Here is a 24,218-nt window from a genome sequence, read left to right as displayed (position 1 = left end):
TCCTAGTGGAGAGTGGGGGTGAGCTGGGGTCTTACTACAACTAAAACCGAGGACAGACAGTCGAGGAGTCACTGACGCCGTGTGGAGCTGGATGTGGGCCCCGGTTCCCCCTGTGAGTGAGGCAGAGGGCGGCCCTGACTCCATTAGTTCCCCTGCTGCCCCTCCTCACCGCCAGCCTGACACTCCCTCCGCACTCACACTTTGTTCGCCTCCGCTCCGCAGCTCAGTTTCGACTCTGAAAAGGCCACTTTCACCCGTATTCAGAGTGTTTGTTGGCACAGAAATAATTCAATGAATCAAGGCCAGCGTCGTGACGGGAGGAAGTGAACGTGTCACGCATGGACCCGTGGTGGATTTGGGAGCACCGCTTCTGACAGGTAACGTGAACGCATCTTTTTCTTTTCCCCTCCACTGCTGCCGGAGCCGTTTGCGGTCGACACCGACGACAGGGTTTGAGGGCACAGAGGAGAATCCTCCGTTAGGTCGGTACAGTGGAAACAGTCAGCTGTAGTCTGGGACTTCTCATCCTTTGTCATGAAGCGGGGCAGGGAGCAGTTTGTTCTGTGGGAAACACCGCAGTCCTGACTGGTTTCTGGCTCTTTCACCTCCTAACTGTGGAACAGAGTGAGTGACATGTTCAAATGTCTCAACAGAGAGCCTAACTTTTAAAAAGCCGCTAATTTAGAAACAGTCAAATAAAGTACTAATCATTTAGTCGTCATTATTTCCAATAAAGCCCTAAAGAACGAGAGAAGAACATATTCTGCCAACTGAAGAGGCCCTGAGGTGACATTAGAGTCCTGAGCATGAGTATGAACAGCACTGCAGCATGTGCTTCAATGGACAACATGAGCTTTTGATGGTGGACAGTTATTTATATTCATGTATCAAAAGTATCAGAGGTACACAAACTCTAATAATAACAAGTACTCAAATAAACTGCAAGAATTCACCTGAAGAAAGTACTGCACTACTACGACAAGTATCACTTGGTACGCTTCACTCTTGAAGTGCTAAGTACATGATCTAACGTGTTCTCTGAAGTACTTCACTAACAAACGTGTTCTCTGAAGTACTTCACTAACAAACTTATTCTCTGAAGTACTTCACTAACAAACTTATTCTCTGAAGTACTTCACTAACAAACGTGTTCTCTGAAGTACTTCACTAACTAACGTGTTCTCTGAAGTACTTCACTAACTAACGTGTTCTCTGAAGTACTTCACTAACAAACTTATTCTCTGAAGTACTTCACTAACAAACTTATTCTCTGAAGTACTTCACTAACAAACGTGTTCTCTGAAGTACTTCACTAACTAACGTGTTCTCTGAAGTACTTCACTAACTAACGTGTTCTCTGAAGTACTTCACTAACTAACGTGTTCTCTGAAGTACTTCACTAACAAACGTGTTCTCTGAAGTACTTCACTAACAAACGTGTTCTCTGAAGTACTTCACTAACAAACGTGTTCTCTGAAGTACTTCACTAACTAACGTGTTCTCTGAAGTACTTCACTAACGAACGTGTTCTCTGAAGTACTTCACTAACGAACGTGTTCTCTGAAGTACTTCACTAACTAACGTGTTCTCTGAAGTACTTCACTAACGAACGTGTTCTCTGAAGTACTTCACTAACGAACGTGTTCTCTGAAGTACTTCACTAACGAACGTGTTCTCTGAAGTACTTCACTAACGAACGTGTTCTCTGAAGTACTTCACTAACTAACGTGTTCTCTGAAGTACTTCACTAACAAACGTGTTCTCTGAAGTACTTCACTAACTAACGTGTTCTCTGAAGTACTTCACTAACAAACGTGTTCTCTGAAGTACTTCACTAACAAACGTGTTCTCTGAAGTACTTCACTAACAAACGTGTTCTCTGAAGTACTTCACTAACTAACGTGTTCTCTGAAGTACTTCACTAACTAACGTGTTCTCTGAAGTACTTCACTAACTAACGTGTTCTCTGAAGTACTTCACTAACGAACGTGTTCTCTGAAGTACTTCACTAACTAACGTGTTCTCTGAAGTACTTCACTAACGAACGTGTTCTCTGAAGTACTTCACTAACAAACGTGTTCTCTGAAGTACTTCACTAACTAACGTGTTCTCTGAAGTACTTCACTAACTAACGTGTTCTCTGAAGTACTTCACCAACAAACGTGTTCTCTGAAGTACTTCACCAACAAACGTGTTCTCTGAAGTACTTCACCAACAAACGTGTTCTCTGAAGTACTTCACTAACTAACGTGTTCTCTGAAGTACTTCACTAACTAACGTATTCTCTGGGCCTCTGTGTGATTCAGCTGTTTCTAAACCGAAAGTATTTGAACCAGTGTTGAACCTGATGCTATTGATAACATCAATGTTTGAGTTGAGCCCAGATTTGTTCCACATGGTCTTATAAATCAGGTTTTTGCAGAAATCAAACGTTTCATCGGGGTTTGTTAAGTCATTAACATTTTCTGTGGAAAATCATTAACATTAATTTCTATTCACAAACTCTCTTTTTAGTTAGTAGCAATAAATAATGTGGTTAAACCAAAATAATACATGGTTAGTTATCAGTGAATTACCATTGTGTATTGTATTGAATGTATACATGAATGGGCAGCTGAAAAGCTATCATATAAATGTAGCAAAGTATGATATGAATAATATCTCACAATACAATAAATGAGTAAATATACTTAGTAAGTCACCAGCTCTGATCAGCACACAACAAGGGCTTGGTACAGTGGACACAGGATATTTTACTTTGAGGTAGGTAGACATAGTTTAACAAAACATGGCAAACTCTGTAGCACCTTGGTGTTAAATCAGACATTTTAAGAAAATGTTGTTTAATGTCAGGATTAGGAATCAGAACAAGCATTCTGTACCATTCCAGTCAGAGCTTCCTGTAAAGTCCTGACACATTTACAGCTTCCCTGCAATAATTTAGTCCAGAGTGGTCTGGGTGGTTTTGTCTTGGCTACAAATCGTCCGTCCTTCTGTTCACCAGAGAGGAATGTGACCCCCTCATTAGGTCAAATCTCAACACTAACTTCAGCCGAAGAACCAGCTTTAAAAACATTTTGCTGTTTAGCAAACTGAATGCAAACTACATGTTCACTCCGGACACCTTTTAGAAAGGACTCCAGTCTAGACGACATTTAAATCACTACCAAATGGTTTTCCATCAGGCCTTTGCCAAGAGCTCCACTAAGGTCATGGAATTTACTCTCATGTTCGAGCAGAGCCGTTGGGCTAACTGTTGCATTTGTGTGAAGCACAGCAGTTTGGTTTGGAGTTTGTTTCAGTCCACCAGAGTAATGTTACTGCTCTAATGAGCCATTCATTACCTCCAGGCCTGCTCGTCTGAACATCTGGGTGTGCAGGGACAGACTTGTCTCATAATAGTTACTCAGAAATAAATTGTGAGAAGTGAATATTAGGTGACACTGTGATCCAAGGTGTAACACAGCATCCAGATTTAGCTGTAGTGTGCATGTGGTAAATGACAGAGTGTTACTGAATTTGATTGAGAAACTATCTGTCTACTTTATCTGACAGTACTCTCATTACTTCTGGACTGTGCTGCTCAGTAATGGTCTACATCAGTATGGAAGGCCTGCATCATCAGGCCTACAGCTGTATCTAATTATTCAAGGAATGCAGGGCTTTTGTAGGAAAAGGCTGCAAAGAATATGGGCTGGCTTTCTCAAACCCTTTTTCTTCCCTCCTCTGTTCCCTCTCAGCTGAACTCCTTTGGCAATGCCACCGTCCACTCTCAATCTAACCCTAACCCTCATGAAACAATGAGAACCTACACCCGTGGGGCCCCTACAGTCTTCTTCATAAGTCTGCTGTGGCCCCTCCTTGCCCCGGTCGTGGTGGTGGCAGCAGAAATCCACTTCATGGGAGGCAACTATGATGGACATCCCATGTTGTACTTCAGCCGTGGAGATGTGGAGGAGCTGCAGTATGTAGCTGCGGGGACTCACCGGGATATGGCTAGAAGGATCCGTGAGGCCGCGGAAACCATGCTGGAGCACCCCGAGGAGTATCTGCCCCCATGGAGTCCAACAGAGTTTAGCGCCCGCTGGAATGAGGTGTATGGAAACAACCTGGGTGTGCTGTCCATGTTCTGCCTGCTGTACCCCCACAGGGCCGGGGCCCTCGACCTGGCCAAGGACTACATGGAGAGGATGGCAGCTCAGCCTAGTTGGTAGATTTTCTGTCTTATTATTCCATCTATTTATTTTGACACAATGATATTTGAGCATGTGTGCTGTGTGCCTTTTGTGAAACATTGCACCAAAGCAATATGAACCAGCATCCCACTCCTATATTTCTTTTTACAGAGAAGAGCAACGTGTTCACAGTGTAGAGATGGTACCTGATATCTCTTTCTACCCACATGTTGGCATCAACTAGGCATTAATGCTAAATCTACCCCCTCTGGGACTTTCTAACCAGTCCTGTCTCCAGTTTGTATTTATTTTCCTCCGCAGGCAGAGATGCAGTGTGGTCTGATAGGTCTGCAATTCAGAAAATATGTTTCACAGCTGTTTGCTTACCATGCACCCCCAATGAAAGGAAATGAATTGTTAGGTTATGAGTTGAATACCAGACAGGAAGTAAAGCCACTCTTTAAATCAGTAAGTTTGTGTGTAAGGTTGCAACTGACAATTTTTAAAAACAGCTACGTTACCCATCAGTTTAGTTCTGGTCTGCCCCAAATATTTATCACAATAGAGAAGTAACTAACCAGTTGATTTGCTTCATAAATGGCAGCATGTCATTATCTAAAATTAGAAAGTTTAGGGTTAGCTTTATCAGTAGCTGTTCTGGCGCACTGTGTTCAGGGATATTATTGAGCAACAATCTAGGTGTGAACTGAAGATCGAGGATCAGTACATCCCTAATATTTTGGTTAAAAAACAGGACCTGCCTTTAGCCACCTATATATGCCTGTAATGTACTGTGGTACAATATACTGTATCTCCAAAGTTTCTAGTCATTTTACTACAAAGAAATTGCCACATAATGAACATTTGAGCGTGCAGAAGTTTATGGGACAATAACAAAGCCTCATCACTATGCCGTGTCTACACTGCAAGAACATGTTTCCGTCATTTACTCATTTACTCATTTACTCAGCGTACATGCGTAAACCATTCAGTGTTTCTTTTCAAGTGTGATCATTAGGTTTCTTTGTATGGAACTTGCAAGTTTGTTTTTCTGACATTGTGAAGCATATGTTGGCCTTGGTTTTCAAGTGGTTGAACACAGTTGCAAAACAACTGACAGTAAAATGTATTCATTAGTCTTACAGTTCTGTTTAACATGGCATGTGATTCTATTTTTGCTGGATAGTCAGGATCACAAAAGAAAATGAAAGAAGAGTAGCTCAACTTTCTTACAAGGCACTGCTGTTTTAAAGACATCCGCATCATAATTTTTGAACTCACACCAATGTAATCACAACAGTTAGTAGTTTGTCGACTCTTAATATTTGGGTAAGCATGAGTCAATTTGAATACAGATTTTAAAACATATTAAGATTTTTTTGGCTGCAAAACATTGCTAGAAAGTAGTACCAAAGAAAACGAGGCAAGTGGGTTGTCCAGAATACCAGAATCCAGACTAAGATAATGTCATTTTATAACACCAATGCTTAATATTACTGTTAGATATTGCCTACCATTAGCACTCTGTTGATTACCTGCCTAGTTATTACAGTTAAGTGCTATACGAGGAATGGAGTAAATTCATTATGAAACATCAGCACATTTTTTAGACAGATTTAAGCCTGGAAGAAAAACACACAGGATGTCATGAATGTTGTAACAATTATCTGTCTTGTTGTATCTTCATCTCAGAAAATTTGTGGTTAAGTCAGTAATGTTTGATTAATTTCCAACACCAAGCGTAAAATGGCTGCATGTGAATATTACTGTTCTAAATACAGCACATTTCTCACACTTGTGATTTTGGCCACTAACTTGGAGCTGGAGATGTAGGTTCTCTCTGAGTTCTCTACAAGGGCAGCTTATAATTAAAGGTCCTTACCTTCTCTAATTAAAGAAAAGTACAGTCAACATGTCAGATGAATCTGAAGACTTTCTGTCCATGTTGGGATGGCTATATACTTCCCTGAGTCATAGCTGCACCTAATACCAGCTGTCAACAATGTATTATTATTATCAAATTATAACAATTTGATTGAGTTCTTTGAACATAAATTTTAGTTGGCAAGTGTAAAAAGGCTGAGATTCACTACTTTCCAGTTCTCCATAGCAATATTTAAATGTTAAGGAAAGAAGGCCTCAGGAATGATTCTGAGAGAGTGTTGGGATCCATGGTAAACCCAGTACTGTTCACATGCATTTAAACAAAATTCACAGTGATTGATGGTTAACTCTGCCTTCATTATTACTTAAACTTGATTTTAATTTTCAAAATATGTACACTGTAAACTACCATTCAGACATTTTGTAGAAACAGATATCATTTTTTTTAGTTATTTTTTAGGATATGAGGTAAAATACAAAAAGAAATATAAGTTGTATATTTTCAAGCTTATTCAGCTTAAAATGTCTTGTTTTTATTTTCAGCGTTTAAACTTGATATTAACTAACTAAAGTTTTTTCACTTGAAACCAAGTCAGTAACTAAGTAAGTAAATAAGTGAACTTCTGAGAGATCACTCAACACATAAAATTTCATTTTTAAAGAAATACAACTTGTGTAAACTTCCCAGATTGCATTGTTGGAGAGAGAAAGCTCCTGGAACTTACTTAGTTACATGTAAACTTACTCTTTGCTTTATTATTAGGAATAGGGATGAAACAGTTACCGATTTTACAGTATTACGGTAGTATTGACGTTTTGCATTTTGGTTATTGTTTAAATCGTGGTGGATCAATGCTTTGTGAAAAACTCCCCTCCTGAAGGATAAAGTACACTCCAACATCAACTGAAGTTAGCAACAGTCTTCCAAGCACATGGACTGCAAAGCTGGTCTCCCTCCTTACTTAATTATGTGCTAATCCATGGCTGCAGACTCTGCTAAGTATTTACACATGGACTCTGAGAAGCTGAGAAGCTCAAAAAATGGCGACAGTAGCCTGTTTGTTAGCCTCTTAGCTTGTTGATAGTACACCTGTGTGATTCCTGCTGCTTGTGGACTTGTAGACTAAGCTTCATATAGTGTTATGAATGACTTGCACATTCAAAATAAATTCAATGTTAACCACGATGGAGGTTTGCATTGAATTTAGTCCCTACCTCCATATATTTGAAGAGTTAACTTTGAGTGTTTTTTTTTTTTAATACTTATCAATAAATGAACAGATTTAACAACATAAGCATTTTAACAACATATCATTATAATAAAGCTGACATACATTTGTAAATTCAACAACTACCTTCAAGCAGTTCAATAAATCACCCAAATTAGGAGGTTTGAAGAACATGCAGTATTGAGTCCAGATAACATTTGATTGCATTAGTAGAACAAATTTCTATTCTTTTTTAGACATAACATTTTAAAATGGTTATTTAACTTGAGTTTTGAAGTTGAAACGACATGTTTTACAGTGTGCAAACCTACTGTGCTGTTAGGCATAAATTCATTTAATCATAAAAAATGATCTACTGTAGATAACACCGATGTTATTAAACATAAAATTTGTATGATCCTGTATATATTTAGTAGTATCTGACATTTTTGTACATCTATTTTAGGAAAACTGTCACAGTAAAACCTGACCCAAATGCCAATTTTTGGGCTTTGGAGCTTTGTTATTTGGTGTATAACTGAATGCTTTAAGTTTACCTTCTACACTGTTCTTGTTGTGTGCAAGAAGCTTTTTTAACAGCATGGATACAGTGAAATCAATACCGATTATAGTTAAGTTAAAAAAAAATAATAATAATAAATATTATCATTGAAAACTGAATGCATATCCAACAAATGTATGTATTCTGAGTGTAATAACTCACAATGTACACAACATTGCCATGTAGCGGTCTAATATTTATTTACACCCTCACTTTTTATCTTGGTCTAGCCAACTTTCACTTTTTATTTTTTTCATACTTTTTAACTTCCACCATTATCCTGCATAGTAACTTTGCAAATCAACTGGTAAGTCATAAAACATATTCTGTGTTTTAATGTTTGACTGAAACAGCAGCAGTAGGACATATGAATGTGTTAATTTTTAGCAGTGCCTTAACTTTGGGTTGAGCTGTGGGACAATCACGTCCTTTTAACAGGTACCCCCCTCCTTGTCCCTTGTGGAGAGGGAGGGGTGTCTAGCCGCTTAATCCTTCTCATTTTGATGCATGGCTGCTGTATTGCCCTCCCCCACCTCCTCCGCTGTGCAACCACTGAACGGGAGGAAGGGGATTTTCCAACAGCTCATTTCTCGGGTGGTTTAGACAGTGTAGTATTAGTACAATTTGCAGGGCATTTTTCACAATACAAGAGTGTGTGCCACAGTGCAAAAAGGAGAGGCCACTGAGCATGTGTTTTCACATCTTAAAAACATATTGTGAGTTTTCTCCTTGGCCGCACTTTTATTATGGTCCCTGAACCTCTGAGGGTTTCAGCAAAGTGGCTCCAGGAATCAGTTAGCTGTGGTATTCATGACCTTCAATTATGTCTGCAACAACTCAACGAACCATGTTCCGATGTGGAACTTCTACTTTGTGGCATACTGCTAAATGCTACTTTTTTCCTTATTTATATTCAGTCCAACAATGACTTTGCAGGAAATTTGTAACAGTTGCATTTAGGTAAACAGCAACTTAAAGAAGCTTTTTAATCCCTTAAGTGTTGGTTTGCCTGACCAGACAGGAAGTGATTTTCAAATTAACTTCAGTCGCCACTTCAAAAAGTGGAAACGATGTAATACCATCATCACCTGTGTGAAACTGGTCGAATATCAGTGCTATACTCATAACATTTGAGGTAGCTGATGATTTCAGAAGGATGTTGTGGAGAAAAAAAAAACTTGGTGTCATTAACAGGCAATAATGTGACTTGAGTGAGACTCAAGAGACACATTTCCTTTCATTTTCACGTGAGCTGTACTTACACACTTACCGTAACTTTAGTGTTGAGAGGACAAATACTGACTTAACTTATACCATATCTCAGAGTAAACTGTCTGATCTACTACCTGAGTGTGTGGTAGGAATGATGGCAGAACACCTTTGCATCACTTTGCTTCTTCCAAAACTGACAGAAGTCAGCATTCTTGGATCTTAGTGCCTGCTAACCACACACACGCTGCACTTTTTATGTCTCTTTATATGCCTCTTTATTGCTGCAGCTGTATTTGTAGCGTAAAATACTACTTAGCATTTTTCTTTTTCCTTTGAAAGTCAATAGGTGTTTTACAGCTATGTTTAGGCTAATTAAAAGGAAAGAGAAGTTTTGTTCATGGCGTAGCATTCATCAGGCTATGATTTAAAGAGTGAACATTTCACACCTGTTTACCACTGCACGTGCTGTTTTTAAGATCCATATGTGTCTGCCTTGCCTTCAGTTTCTTGTTATTGTCTGTGTTGCAGGCTGGTCAAAGACGCCCCCTGGGATGAAGTTCCTCTAGCGCACTCTTTGGTTGGGTTTGCCACTGCTTATGACTTCCTGTATGAGTACTTCGACAAGGGCCAACAGGAGCGTTTCCTGCAGGTGATCGGCAACGCGTCACGCCTGATGTATGAGAAGTCCTATGTTCGAGGCTGGGGGTTTCAGTACCTGCACAACCACCAGCCCACCAACTGTGTGGCTCTGCTCACTGGGAGCCTGGTTTATATGACCCAAGGTTAGACTTTCACATCTTTATAGTGTGGTTGTGTTTTTGTCCTCACATTGGTTGGCCAACACCAACAATTAACTGGTTCATCATTCATGGTCGTCAGAGGATGGTCCTCAGTGTTTTCCTAATAACCACTGAGCTGAAATTGAAATTTGAAAATCAAATAACTCTGTGTCTGTGGTATGAGGTTTTTGGACTTACCTTTACTCAGCCAGAGTGTAGTGAACGCCTTCCAGCTTTGTGTGGGAATATTTATCCTCAAACTGTTTAAGGGTTAGAGTTAAAAAAAAAAAAAAAAAAAAAACGCAGCCCAGCTGAAGGAATTTCATTAGTGTGGGTTTCACTGGAGAGATTTAGTCTCACGTGGCCTGAGGGCTGACTCAGGATTTCCATTCTGCTAAGGGTACAGTTGTGGGGGAGGTAAAGTACAAAATTGTCACAATATTAAGCGTTGGCTTTGATTAGTAGCTTGCAGTAAAGTATTTGTAGTTCAATTTTAGTTGTACTCTATCACATCGGCCTCCATCATATTCTTCTTACTGGCACAAATACTTTCGCACACGCCTATAATAGCCTTCTGTAAAGGCTTTGGTGATGGATGTAGCAGCTTTCTGGCAACATGTTTGTATGTCTGCCTTATAGAGAGCTGCTAGAACTATTCTGTGAATTGACTCACTTCATGATTCTTTGACTTGACTTTATTTTGTTCACTTGATTTACTCTCTCACTTACAAGAGTTTACTTCTTCCATGGTTAATTGTGATTTCCATTTTTTAACCACATTTCAGTTAAACACAAATCCCAAATGTACCTTTTTTAAACAGCTTTCATCTACCTATGACCTATTTTGTGGTCATGGTCTATCAGCAGATGAAGTTTTCTCAGTTTTCTTATATAAATAGTACTGTATAGCCTGGATTTACTAAAGGTTTGCATGTACTAAAAATGTGAAAACTTGACACCTGCAAAAAATGGCACAAGCTGATCTATTAAACTCCTTGGACAAATGCATATAAAACCAAAGCTCTGGTCTCAAGAGGAAGCACAATAAGGACTCCATCTTTGAAAACAGCAAAATTGCGTATGCAGTGGACTATTATTGGTTTTCCAAGAGTTATAGGAGTGATCTTTCCATAAAGTGTTTCTTCCTGCAATATACTGAGATTTTGTTGCTGTAGCTCATCAACGTGATTATTCACCCACTAACTCCTTTAATTCCTCTGGATAGAATTTCTTCTTGCGCTTACACTAAACTCTCAATGACAGACATCAGTGAAACACGCAAAATCCTCATTTAAATACTGTACATCCACCTCCACCATGTTTGAATCTGTTGTCAACTATGCAATTTTTCTTAGTAGATCACAAAAGACCACAAACAAAACACACTATTTTCAATATAGCACACAAAATTTAGTACTCACTGTTTGGGATCTTATTAAATCAGGTCCTACATGTACTCACACTAATATTCTGGTCTGTAGACCCCCCCAAAAAAACAGTTGAAAGTTTAGTTCACGCCGACTAAAAAAAAGTAGTTCATTCAAGATTAAAAATTTAAAAGCACATTATTATTCCCAGAGGAAAATTGTTTTGCCTTGTTACAGTTGCTCTCAGTTCAGACAGAAGAAAAAAACTCACAGAGTACACAGAATATCAAAAGATGGATGAAATGGATCAATAATAATAGACAAAAGAGGAATGATAAAATAAATAAGTATACCCATGATAGTCAGTTTAGTTCCCCACTCCCTTAGGGTGGAGGGACAGGACAGGGAATGACAGGACACACAGATTTTCTGAAGTCCATCACCAGCTATTTTGTTTTACCAATATTAGTTTTTAGATGGTTCAGTCCAGATTACTGTCCACCACTGTCTGGTACTATGTGATGTCTCCACCCTAAATACATCCTACAACTGCAGAATAAAAGCCTTCATAATATGTGAGATCTGTAGTCACTGGGAACACTGGGATGTGGCACCACTTTTTTCACCCAAGAGGAACTCTCTCCAGGTGTAGGCTGAAGTTGAAGATATGTTGGAGGTTGGAGGACACTTGCTGTGATACTTGAATTATAGACATATGTCGAACACAATTTAACAACTAATCACTAATTTAAATTAATTAATTTATTTTAAAAGAAGTGGATTTTTGAAACATCTGTGAATAAATAATGATTTTAAATTTAGTTCTTTTCATTAACACTTCTATTCAGGTACAGATTAGATTTTTTCAGGACAGGGTTAACAGGGCTGGGCCATGTAGCTTTCAGGAAATGTGGGAAGTTTATGACTCAAGATTTCCTACATAATTAACACCGTGGAGGATGTTACATTTGTTCAGGCTGTTGTAGACTGTATATGACCTCAATCAGTAATGGCTCAGTTAAAAAACATTGACCCTTGTTTTTAATTTGAAGCAGTGTTCTTTTTTCATGGGAGTTTTTATTTAATTTGAAGCATAGCTGTATTTTTTGATGTGCACCTTTTTTTTATTGCAGGCATGTTTCATAGGAGCTAAATGATTTTCCTTTTTTAAACAGACATTTTTTAATCAGTGCCTGCATTATTCTTTCTATTGGATGAGTCAGTTTTGATGGCATATGTAGAGATCACCATAAAAACATCGCTGAGAACAAGCCACGTCAATATTCGTAATTAACACAAGTTACATGATAACACTGAAATGACTTGTTGGTTAGGGTTAGACACATAGTCTGCACCCGTCAAAGATCGTTTCAGAGTGAAGAAGCATCACTCTGTAACACTGCCATGAATTTGTGAGAAGATGAGGAGTGTAGCTGCAGTTCCACTGCGACAGAATGCTACCTCTTCTCTCACACGAGTTCCTCCTGTTAATCGGTTTTATCACTAATTTAAGTTTACTAACGTTGCTGAACCGGACTCTCAAGAAATACAAAGTGTGTTAGATTGAGGTTTAGCTAAGTTGTTATTTTAGTGTGTCAGATGCATATTTGATCAATATTTAGATAAATGGGTATAAGATCACACGTAGTAGTAGTAGTATTTTATCACTTAGTGGTTTAACACTAGGCCACTTTATTAGTGTCAGTGTGAGTAGTCTGCCCTGTGTTATTGGCTAGAGCTGGTGTAATAGTTCCTCAGATGAGGGTCTCATCTCTTTTAAGATTTGGCCTTTATTCTCTTTTTCCTTTGTGGAACCTGACTCCCTGGCTTTTTTTTTTCTTCTTCTTTGCTGTGAAGCAGCAGAAAAAGGTCAGAAGAAGGTGAATTCCTGCAGGGCAGCTTGCTTTGCTTACAGGGATTTTATTTCTGCTACAAAAGATCCAGTCCTGATGTGAACTAAATGGCAGCTGGCTTACTGAGAACCAGTGTGGTCACTGTGGTCTCTTTTTTTGTTGGGGGCAACAACAGGCAAAAGGATTTGTGAACACTCAGGAGAGGTTGAACCTGACTCTTATTTTATTTATTTAATTTAGTGCAGAGAACAGGAAAATAAGGTGCTGTGTTACCTGAGGAACCACTGATTGGTGCTTTGTTAGTGACAGATTTTATTTTTTGTCATGTGCTTTACAGGAGACCTCACATAGAAATGATGTTTTTCAGGGGTGAGAAAATAGCTGACTAATAGATTGCTAGCAATTGTTGGATTTGGTGATAAAAACTAAGAGTAATAAAAACGAACGCTTGTTTCAGCTGCTTCTTTTAGCAGCTTCACTCTGGCTTAACATCGATCACTGTGCCGAAGACTTACTGCATTGTGCAAATGAACACTTTCCCATAAGCAGCACTAGAAGAACACACTATGCACCATTCTTCTTTTTCTGTGATATATATTTATCATACAGTACATTACAAATGCAGGTGTTTCCTTGCTGGTACATTGAAGCAGTGGCACAGTTTGCCCACATTTTATCTGTATTAAATGACATCTCACTTCTCACACCCGTGACACTGGCCACCCAACTGTCTGCTGGAGTAATGCATGAGTTACTGTGGATGTATGTCAGCTCGACAGATTGATTGATGATTATTGATGATTACAGGTATTTGAACTTTTACCTAAAAGTACACTTTTCTGTGTATTATTAATCCACCTATTTTGAAAAACATCAGGTTTAGCTGTTCTTCAAACAAAAGTGTACTGTAGTTGTAGCTAAACTACTTTTGATAAAGCTTCTAATTTAAATTGAGTCTATTATCCAGCTAACTCTTAAAGTTGTTTTAACCTACAAATTTTGATGGTATTTTCTTCCTCATTTCTCAGAGGTTGATGATGTTTTCTCTAGAAAAAAAGCAGACACAAAATGATGTCATCATACAAAGAAGGAACAGATTTTAGGATTTACATCATTTGTTTTTATATTATCAATAATTTAATGTAGTCAGTGTCACATGAATGTTTTCCTTCATTTTTGGTCTTGTTGAGAAGAAACATAATGTATTAAACCAGTTGGACACAGCACTGCCTCTAACGCCTTCAGCGTGTTTTTAGTGGCCATTCGCATTACTGCAACATAAACAATGTGTACCTTCTTAGTGTGAGGGTAGTGTCCATGCTGGGAACTGGTGGAATCATGGGTAAAACACAGCAAAATGTCTTTGGGAAAGATGGTAAACCCCAAGTTACACTATCATAGTGCACACCTACATAGTGCACACCTACTGTAGTTACTTTAATTGCCAACATATTACATCTAGCCTAACAAATGATGGTTGGGAAGAGGCCTTACTGCACAGTCTCTGTGCTGCTCTGAACATTATATTCCAGTAATTTAATGCTGAGCCATTGATGCTGAAACAAAGTCATTTCAGTGTTGAGTGAACAACAGAGTTGTTGTCAGTAAACAGGAAACTAACTGCTCTGTTGCTTTTACAAGCACTTTTTTCAAATGTTTCACATAACAGCATACAGAACATGTTTACATTACTCTCAGAGCAAGAGTACTGCTGTTTGTAAAAAAAAAAAAAAAAAGAGGAGATATTTGCTGTTCACCTCCAATCCAAATAAACCGCAGACAGACACAGATAGAAACTGGCTTGCTGAAGCAATTAAGTTAAAAGGGAAGAGATGAGCTGCAAGCAGAGTTAATAATGATAGTAATATTTACCAAGGTGTGTGATATTAACTATTATATGTTATAACTATTGGATTTGATGTTACGTGTTCATATTTATTCTTTATTTTTGAGGAAAGTGACTAAAGCATCTTAAGCTGTAGCCCTGCACTGTGCACGCGCTGGTGAAGCTCTGTTTGTGTGAATGTGGTCTTTGTGCGTGCCAGGACTTCATGTCTGTCAGTTAATACCTGCTCTGTGCTCAGTTTAGGTCAGTGGTCCCCAAGCCCAAACCAAACACTGTAGGAGACGGCTCCAGCAGGCAGACCCATCAAACCACACCTGCCCGACCAGTTACTGCTGATGTCCCCAAAATTCATCAATCAACTGTGGCCTGAGTGTTTGTGTGGCTGCTTGTTATCATAGTAGACTTTGTGTGTGTGTGTGTGTGTGTGTGCGTCATGCTTTCCATAGCCACAGCAAAACGTGTATAAAAGGGTTTCTTTAGCCAACAGATTATCTGTGAAACTGTTTTACATTAGCACCGTTAGTGGCAAAATACACACTATACACTTTCTAACGCAACCGCCTGGTCACTTTGTTATGCTGACAGGTCAGGAGTGAGGGCTTTATCCTAAGAAAATAATGTGAGGCGTTCAAGGACAGTACAGAATGTACTGTGGATCTATGACTACTTCTTCTGCAGAATATTTGCTTTTTTTAGTCCAATCGTAATAAATGTGGTATATAGATCTCCCTAAAACTATTTTTCTCATTTGTCATAAAAGAATTTGGGTTTATGGATGCACATGTTTATACTTTTAGAAAACATGTGTTGAGGTCAACATCACGCTTCCTTTAATAAACTTTTCTAGGTCATTTTTTCAGCCACTAGCCTTGCAAACATTTTAGTGTTTTAATGCAATTGTGAGATTGAATGTTTGAATATGCATTCTATTACGTAAGTAAGTAGATTTCACCAAACGTTAGTATCACCATCATCGTCATTTCAAATAATGGGGGGTATGGCAGACTGTATTTAACCTGTGACACCATCTCAACTCCCTGTGTTCCAGGTTACCTTCAGGAGGCCTACCTGTGGACCAAGCAGGTCCTGTCCATCATGGAGAAGTCCATGGTCCTTCTGCAGGATGTGACAGATGGCTCCCTGTATGAAGGGGTGGCTTATGGGACCTACACCAGCCGCTCTCTGTTCCAGTACATGTTCCTGGTGCAACGCCACTTTGCCATCAGCCACTTCGACCACCCCTGGCTCCTTAAACACTTTGCCTTCCTCTATAGGACCATTCTACCTGGTAACTACCATCAACACTTTTTTGCTTAGAAAGCTTTGACCTGTATGTTATGAACTTTTTTGTATTGGCGACATTTACCAACACTCAGCTGAACTAAAAACGCAAATAAAAAACAAGAACAAGTTAAATATCTCAGCACAGCTAATATTTAAGTAGTTCCTCTAAATTTAACACAAAATTGACTTTTTAAAGACTACTGGAGTCTGAAAATGATTTGACCCCTATGCTTAGGATGATTGTCCTGTTCACTACCTTTGCTATCTTTTTTGTACAATTTTTCTTGTTTGTGAGAGGCAGTAATGTCTTTTTGACAATTGACTTTCATTCAGTCAAACATGACACGCAACAAATAGTCAGTTCAGGTATGTAATGTATTCTATCTCAAGCACATCTGGCACAAATAATCAGTTCTTAAATAGATGTATAATTTGTGCTTGTGACAACACCTGATTTGCACATGTTGCATGTGTTGTTTTAGACTGCAGTAGTCACTAAAGGTTTTGTTGAATTTGGAAGAACCACTTGAAACTTGGATATTTTATATTAGATTAGGCATGAGAATGATCTTAGGCTGCCACATTAGAGAGTAGCTTCTCCTCAGAGCTGATATGGGGTAGGCATAGGTGTAGTTATTACCTTCCTGGATGCCTTTCAAAACTGAGCTGAGACCTGCAGGGTCAGAGGGAGGGCAGCAGTGGAGGAGGGGTCCCTAGGTCAGACCCAGACATTTCACAGCCCCCTGCCAATAGTTTCCATATTGTGACTGAGTGGCACTACACCACTTCTAATTGCATTAGCCAGGAGAGGCTCAGTTTCAGAGCCACAATACCAGCTTTCTCTCTCTACCACACAGTCTAAGGAGTATCCTAAACTTCCTCCTTAGCAGTTGATTGCTGACTGCTCAATATGACTCCCCTCTCTTCATTGGTTGTTTGCATACAGTTGACAGAAAGTGAATTTTAGTTTAAAATGAGCTATTTTAAGTTCTAATGAGGTTAAGATTGAAAACCCCGTGGTAGTTGAGCTTATATGAAGAGAGAGAAGATTCCTCAATACCTTGCTGAAGACACTAAATAAGCAGCTCACAAACATACAGCCAGACTGCAATACTGGAGCTGTATAGAGGGTGTAGAGGCACAAAAATCACACACTAAATCACAATATTGCTCTAAATAATTACGTTTTATTTTCCCTTGCCTTGTTCAACCTTACTAAGTATTCCTAATGTACGGACGGGAATAAATGTTGTGAAACGAAGTTTATTGAAATGATGCAATGGCAAATGCAGTGTGGAGGACCTTTACAGTAAGAATATTGAGACCCTCTCTTTGAGATGTGTTAGCTACTCTCAATTGTGTAATAGAAAGAGCCTTTGTTGTGATTTGTTTTGAATGACATGTTATCCACATGCTCAGAGAAGGTGAAGCCTTGACCCAAGACAGGCCCAATGTATTTGAAGGTGCTCGCTTACTCCACCTCCTGGCTGTGGAACATTACATGCTTTTCTGATTGTATTTCTATATAAGTCATTTAACAGAAGATGCTGACGCTGTCAAATTTCTCTGTTTTGTTTCTTAATCAGTTAGTTGTTGCTATGGTCAGTGTCATTTCTGTTCTCCCACTGCCTGTTTGTGTTTTGCATAAAGTATAAGTGAATATTCAAACATGTACATTTATTGTCAAGCGACCTTGTTTGAATGTTTGCATATAGATATAGAATTTAGCAAAACCCTGTATCAGTAACAGTGTATTTGTTTTGCAATGCTCTCAGGAACCTATTGCAAAGACGCTTCACTCACTGCAGGTTTTGACTTGTGGTTTTTGTTTACATTTATAAAGATTTTATTTGACGTTTTCATGTTATATAATATAATTTCTATGACTGTGTGTTTTCTGTGTCTCACCAGGATTTCAGCGGACTGTAGCCATTGCAGACTCCAATTACAACTGGTTCTATGGGCCAGAGAGCCAGCTGGTGTTCCTGGACCGCTATGTGTTGCGTAATGGCAGTGGAAACTGGCTGGCAGATCTGATTCATCAAAACAGGGTGATGGAAGGGCCAGGGCAAGCTGGGAAGGGCCAGCGCTGGTGTACACTCCACACAGAGTTCATCTGGTAAGCTGCTGAATTTAGTTTCACAGTGGGAAATCTCCTTTCAATGTTGGTGTTTTTAAAAGGGAACTCCACTCAAAACAATCTGTATATGGATATACACATATGGATATGGATATTAGTTATGCACCCATTGTTCCACACGTGCAAACTAGGATCCAAATGCACAAGCTAGACTGGATGTTATTTGATAAATGTTTTAACAAATGAAACAAGACAGGCTGTAGAAATGCAAATGACAAAACTGGGGAAAAATAAAATGAGGGATCTCAGCAATGCTGGCAAACTAAGGATATCTAAACAGTAAACAAGTATGAAAAAGGCTGGAACTAACAAGCGAAAAACAACCCTAACAATTTGAGAGAGCCAAATAAAAAGTTCTGCAGAGCAAGAACTAACAATTCCTAAGAAAACAGAATTAACAAAACAAAAGACAAGAAAGAAGACTGACTGACTGACTATGCTAAGGCAATACTTACTGTACGTAGTACTGTATGTCCAAAAATACTGTTACATTCAATAGGCGCACTAGACGTCAGGGAAAAGGTAAGTAGAGGTAACAAGGCGGACAAACGAGGTTGACAGGTGACACACTAACCAAAATACAGAAATCAAACTGACTGAACACAAAACACCTGCTAAAAAACATAGTGCTGGGTCAGACAATACCGAAGCGCCGGTGCATGTATCAAGCACACAGAGTAAAAGCCTGATGCGATGTAATACAAGATATAGCTCACAATGCAATGTATTGCTACCTAGTTGTTAGTTTGTTCAATTCAGTGTATCAGTAGAGGTCCCTAGCAGACTAATGTATAACAGCATAACTCCGAGATGGTTCAGAGTCTGAACTGTGTTCTGCTGGGAAGCTATGGTACTATGAGATCTTTAATATACGATGGACCGTAATAAATTCATTAGCTAAAAAACTGAAACATTTCTTGTTCAGAATGTTTGTAGTAGTTTGTACTGTATGTAGTCTGTGTCATCACTGCTTTAATTCCTGCTTTGTCTACTCACTGTAAGGAACTGCTTCATAGTCATAGTCATTGTCCTCCTCTGCGTTAACAAAAGGCAGATGGTAGATGAGGCAGTACACGAACCTACATCATGTCATCACAACTTCTCAGTTTCTTGATGCAGAGTGATATCCTTTTTCTCTATTCTGCAGGTATGACCCGAGTTTGATACCCAAGCCCCCAGCAGATTTTGGAACACCCCAACTACACTACTTTGAGGACTGGGGCGTGGTCACGTATGGCAGTGCCTTACCTGCAGACACCAACCGCACCTTTGTGTCCTTCAAGTCAGGGAAGCTGGGAGGACGTGCCATCTTCGACATCGTTCACAAAAACAAGTACAAAGAGTGGATCAAAGGGTGGAGGAACTTCAATGCTGGTCACGAACACCCAGATCAGAATACTTTCACTTTTGCACCCAATGGTGTCCCATTTATTACAGAAGCACTGTATGGACCAAAGTACACTTTACTGAACAATGCAGTCTTGTTTGGCTCAGCCGTCTCAGGGAGCTGTTTTAGGCCATGGGCTGGACAGGTTACAGAGGCTTGTGACTCTAAGTGGTTGAAGTACAAGGTGGGACTGGCAGCTGACGCCCAAGGCAGAGTGGAAGCTGCTATGGAGAGAAAAGGAATGGTCTTTATCCGTGGTGAGGGACGCTCTGCTTATAATCCAGACCTGAAGATCAGGAACTTTCAGCGGAACCTGCTCCTCCTCCACCCACAGATCCTACTTCTTGTGGATCACATCCACCTGGAACCTGACAGCCCAACCAGGGCCATGAGTGCCTTCTTTCACAACACAGATCTTCCGTTCCAGGATGCACAAGTGGATGGCGTTCATGGAGCGTTTGTATCACATGGTGAGGACAAATACAAGATGTTCTGGATGGATGACATGGGGCACAGTAACAAAGGAGTGCTAGGTTACTGGAATTATCCCCGAGGGTACCCATACAATGGCTCTAACTATGTGAATGTCACAATGCCATTGAGGTACCCTCATACACGGGTGGCCTACATTTTCTTTGGACCAGGCGTAGATGTACAGAGCTTTAGCCTGCGTGGTGATGACCAGAGAGTGGATGTCTACCTGGCCACCAAAGATCACACTTACACCATTTATCTGCTGACCGGAGAGGTGACCAGCAAACCCCTGTTTGCCATGGTACTGCTGGACCACACCAAGATTGTGTTCGAGAAGGCAGAGGCTAAGGTGGACAGCTCACCAGAGGAAGTAGAGGAGTATGTTAACGTGATGGAGGACAACCTCCAGCACGTCAAGCCTGTCTTCCAGCAGATGGAAAGACACATACTTGGACGCGTTCTTAACACTGCAAGCTTCCGGAAGACAGCCGAGCGCCTCCTCCAATTCTCTGACAAAAAGAAGACGGAAGAGGTCATTGAGAAGATGTTTGCTATGTCCAAGAAGCAGGGCAAAGGTAAAGGGGGGAAGAAAGTGAACCTTGGGGAGAAGCTTTCTGAGAGTCTGCCTGATATTTTTGCACAGATTGAAGTGAATGAGAAGAAGGAGCGACAGAGGACTTCAAAGCGCACGTATGAGGACAGTCCGGAAGAGGGAGATGCAGACTCTCGGGCCTTCATGGATTATACAGATGGCCGCAAAAACAGGAAAGGCGGCTTCGTCAAGGGTCGCAAATTCAAAGAGGTTCACATGGTGGCTACCGAAGGGAGTGAGGGTCTCCCCAGCACTGCCTCCTACATCAGACTCTTCCTCCTCCTCAACACTGCCACCTTCTTTTTACTGCTGGCTGTGTTACTGACTCGCTTTCAGAGGGGTCGAAGCTTGCACACGCAGAGGTGTTTCTACACCATTCTTCTGATCGACTGCTTCATCTTACTTTACCTCTACTCCTCCTGCTCGCACACACAGTGTTAACATCGTGGGCAGGCAAGGGGTTGTTCATCTAATGGCCTGTTGTTCATGATGAATCAAATGTATCCCACAGTCTGGGCTGGATTTTACAGCAGAATATTAGGACCACTGTTAGAAAGAAAATATTTTTAAGAATTAACTTTCCAAGAAAAGTCCAAGAATCAGTTTACAAGAAAAAAGTAAAATCTTATGAGATAAAATACATAATTAATATATTATATAATATTAGACAGTATTTGAACAATAAAGCTATAATGTTGCAAGATGCTTATTTAAGTACTTACACCTATTTAAATATTAGTAGTACACTGTGTTGTTAAACTGCATATGACCTGGAGTCAGAGTCAAACACCTTATTATCATAAATTTTAGCAGAGAAAACTCAAATAAAACCAATCCTTGTTTTTTTTATACTCATATCATATCAATATTATAATTATTATTTTCATGATATACATTTTAATTTTTGTAATATAATGACTTTTATAATCAGAATTTTACAACCTTTTATTCTAATATCTTCATAAAATGATTTCTTGAAATTAATTTGACCTTATATTCAAACTTGATTATTCTCCTTTTTCTAGTCATGTCAGTTTTAGTAATTATTCTTGCAATATTATAATTTTTATTTTGAAAATATCATGACTTTGTTTTCTAGAAATAACCTTTTTTCTAAGAGTGGTACTAATACTTTCTGCCTAACAGGTGTTTGGATAAACAAATGATTCCAAATAGGAATTGATGAATTGCTGAGATGTAACCAGACCACCTCTGATGTAAGAGCTTCTGTGGAGCTTTATAACAGAGCCTGTGTGAAGTTTGTTCTTTGTAGTGTTCAGAGGTCCTGCCTGCATCAAAGATCTCAACGTTAGCCACTATAATGCAGTCACCACAGTTGTACTTGAGATTTGTCCTGTCTACACAGTTGATATTCAGACATTTAAATGTAAATATGTGAAAGCAAGATATATTTTTATGGTCCTTTTTTTACCGTTTGTGAATAAAACTACTGCATAGGCGTGCATTCATTGTGTGTTGTGTCTAGTGAATGTGTGAACAGAAGCAATGTAGGTCAGATAGATAAATAATATAGTGGCCAACAGAGTACTGCAGTTTTAGCTACAAAAAGCAAATGAACAGAGCACCACTTACTACAACACATACGTTGAACAAATAGACACATATTAAATGACTGTGAAACGTGAGAAAATACAGTAAGTCTGACACAAGCAAGTTTAAAGGGGGATGTTACAGTGATAGATATGTGGACAGGCTGCTCGCTTGAGTATGTTACTGTAGTAAAATCAATTATGGCTGAATTTCATTCAGCAGTTTCAGGACCCAAGGGGATTATGTACGCTGGCTCTCTGCCCCCTGTGAATACAAGGTAGCATCAATAATGTTATTATTATTATTAATATTTGTACCTGTTTCTTACTATGACAAATTAAATTGACAGTATAGCAACACATTTATTAAATGTGTATGTTATTACACTGAACAAAGGACCTAACTGTGACAGTGCTAAGATTATATATTAGGGCCTATAAAAGTTATCAGTTATGACTTCATTACAACTTATTGAAATTACAATGACTCTGATGTCATAAATCTGAAGTTCTCTGTGTCTCACACACCTGTCGTCACATTGGGGAATCTTTCTTGGGCTCTTGCTTGGGCTTTACTTACAGTATTTGCAGGTCTTTTGAATACTACATACAGCACGTGTTGTCACGTTGGTGCCATTGTCTTCATTTGCTCTTTGTTTCAGGTTAAGGCTGGTGTTTTTCTAAATAATTGTTTTTGCCAACAAATGCCACAAACAAATCAAAAACAACCATCTGTGTCCTGATACTTTCTGATGTGGTGCTCTCAGGCCCAAGTGACGTCCATCTTCAAATAAAATCACAAATATATAGTTGAATTTGTTTTATAAAACTTGCCCACATTACACTTTACCTACAGGGGATTTGTTGTCAATAAGAAAAAAATAGAATATCACCAACCTCCTTTACTCTTGGTCACCACAGACTAGTGTGTACGTATATACTACATAAGCTAAAATGGTTGTTAAGCACAGCTCAGCACTCATGCAGTAGTCTCACTGGCTTTGAGATATTTGTTTCATCTTCAACATGCCATCACTCTTGAGTTTAACACTTACTCTTGAAGTCACTTCCCTATATTAATCTGTCTGAATGCTCTTAATCCAAAAGTCGGATTTCCCTGAGCAATCTGTAATAATGACGAGTTACTGAACGGCAGAAGGTTGTGTTTACCTACTGAAAATACTGATCCCCATCTGATGTAACTCTACAAGTCAAACAGTCTAGACTCTCGACTGCACCCTCTTGTCTCACATGCATCAACGTGCCTTGGAGCTCTCATTTACTGTAAACCCATGGGCCCCTGACCCTAAAGAAGACTGGATAGAAAACACAAACAGTAATCAGAAATGCTTCTGTTTAAAGAACCAGTCAGAGATCACTGTTGTGTTTGCATCAGCAGCAGAATAAAATCATTTTCACAGCACTCGTGTTATTGGGTTTATTCTTCTTCTTATAATTCAAAGCAAAAACGAATCCCTGTTTTACTTTTTGTCTGACGGAGCACAGCTCTGACGTATCACATCATCACTGGCTCAGAGCTTTCTGGCCTCTAGTGAACTTTGATCAGCTCCCAACTTGAACAGTCCTGCTTCACCAAGTGTTGAAAATGAGAAGCATGGTGTATGTCGCCACATACTCACAAAAATGCTGTGGCTTGTTTTGTTATGACTGTGCAGATAATATCTTCCAGATGTGCTACATATTGCTCCCCTCATATAAAAGTGTGTGTTTGTTGGGGGGGTGAAACTGATCAGTTGACTTTCCACTAATTTCCACTAACAGATGAAGGTTTCTTTTTCTTTTTAGACCTGTATTGAGGAACCTGATGAACCAGAGATTTTATTTCATTTTTTAAAAATAAAATCTGGCTTCTTTGAGAGTTTGAATATGAAATACCGCCCTCTG

The 24,218-nt window shown here is 39.3% G+C and overlaps 1 protein-coding gene across 4 annotated transcripts; it reads left to right on the top strand.

Moving 5' to 3' along the window:
- The first annotated feature begins 164 nt into the window (after nucleotides 1–164).
- Nucleotides 165–22,228, top strand: dse (dermatan sulfate epimerase). Of its 4 annotated transcripts, none has more exons than XM_026340982.1 (6): nucleotides 165–377; nucleotides 3,741–4,210; nucleotides 9,570–9,823; nucleotides 15,935–16,174; nucleotides 18,082–18,289; nucleotides 19,458–22,228. In XM_026340982.1, exons 2-6 carry the CDS (start codon nucleotides 3,801–3,803, stop codon nucleotides 21,202–21,204), a joined length of 2,859 nt encoding a protein of 952 aa, XP_026196767.1. In that variant the 5' UTR covers nucleotides 165–377; nucleotides 3,741–3,800; the 3' UTR covers nucleotides 21,205–22,228. The 4 variants fall into 4 exon arrangements, with proteins under 4 accessions (XP_026196767.1, XP_026196769.1, XP_026196766.1 ...); XM_026340984.1 differs by lacking the exon at nucleotides 165–377 and adding an exon at nucleotides 384–624; XM_026340981.2 differs by lacking the exon at nucleotides 165–377 and having other exon boundaries at nucleotides 2,052–4,210.
- The last annotated feature ends 1,990 nt before the right edge of the window (nucleotides 22,229–24,218 follow it).

This window comes from Anabas testudineus, chromosome 24 (assembly GCF_900324465.2).
Source record: "Anabas testudineus chromosome 24, fAnaTes1.2, whole genome shotgun sequence".
In the NCBI taxonomy this organism is placed as follows: Eukaryota; Metazoa; Chordata; class Actinopteri; order Anabantiformes; family Anabantidae; genus Anabas; species Anabas testudineus.
The sequence above is the reverse complement of the archived record's forward strand: the minus strand, read 5'-3'. Positions and strand labels throughout refer to the sequence as shown.

What these genes read in the sequence shown, in the direction of transcription:
- dse (XM_026340981.2), top strand. Translation starts at nt 3,690, where the DNA reads ATGGGCTGGCTTTCTCAAACCCTTTTTCTTCCCTCCTCTGTTCCCTCT. An exon ending in CCTGGTTTATATGACCCAAG is followed by an intron (nt 9,824 to 15,934) that starts GTTAGACTTTCA and finishes CCTGTGTTCCAG; the next exon opens with GTTACCTTCAGGAGGCCTAC. An exon ending in CTATAGGACCATTCTACCTG is followed by an intron (nt 16,175 to 18,081) that starts GTAACTACCATC and finishes GTGTCTCACCAG; the next exon opens with GATTTCAGCGGACTGTAGCC.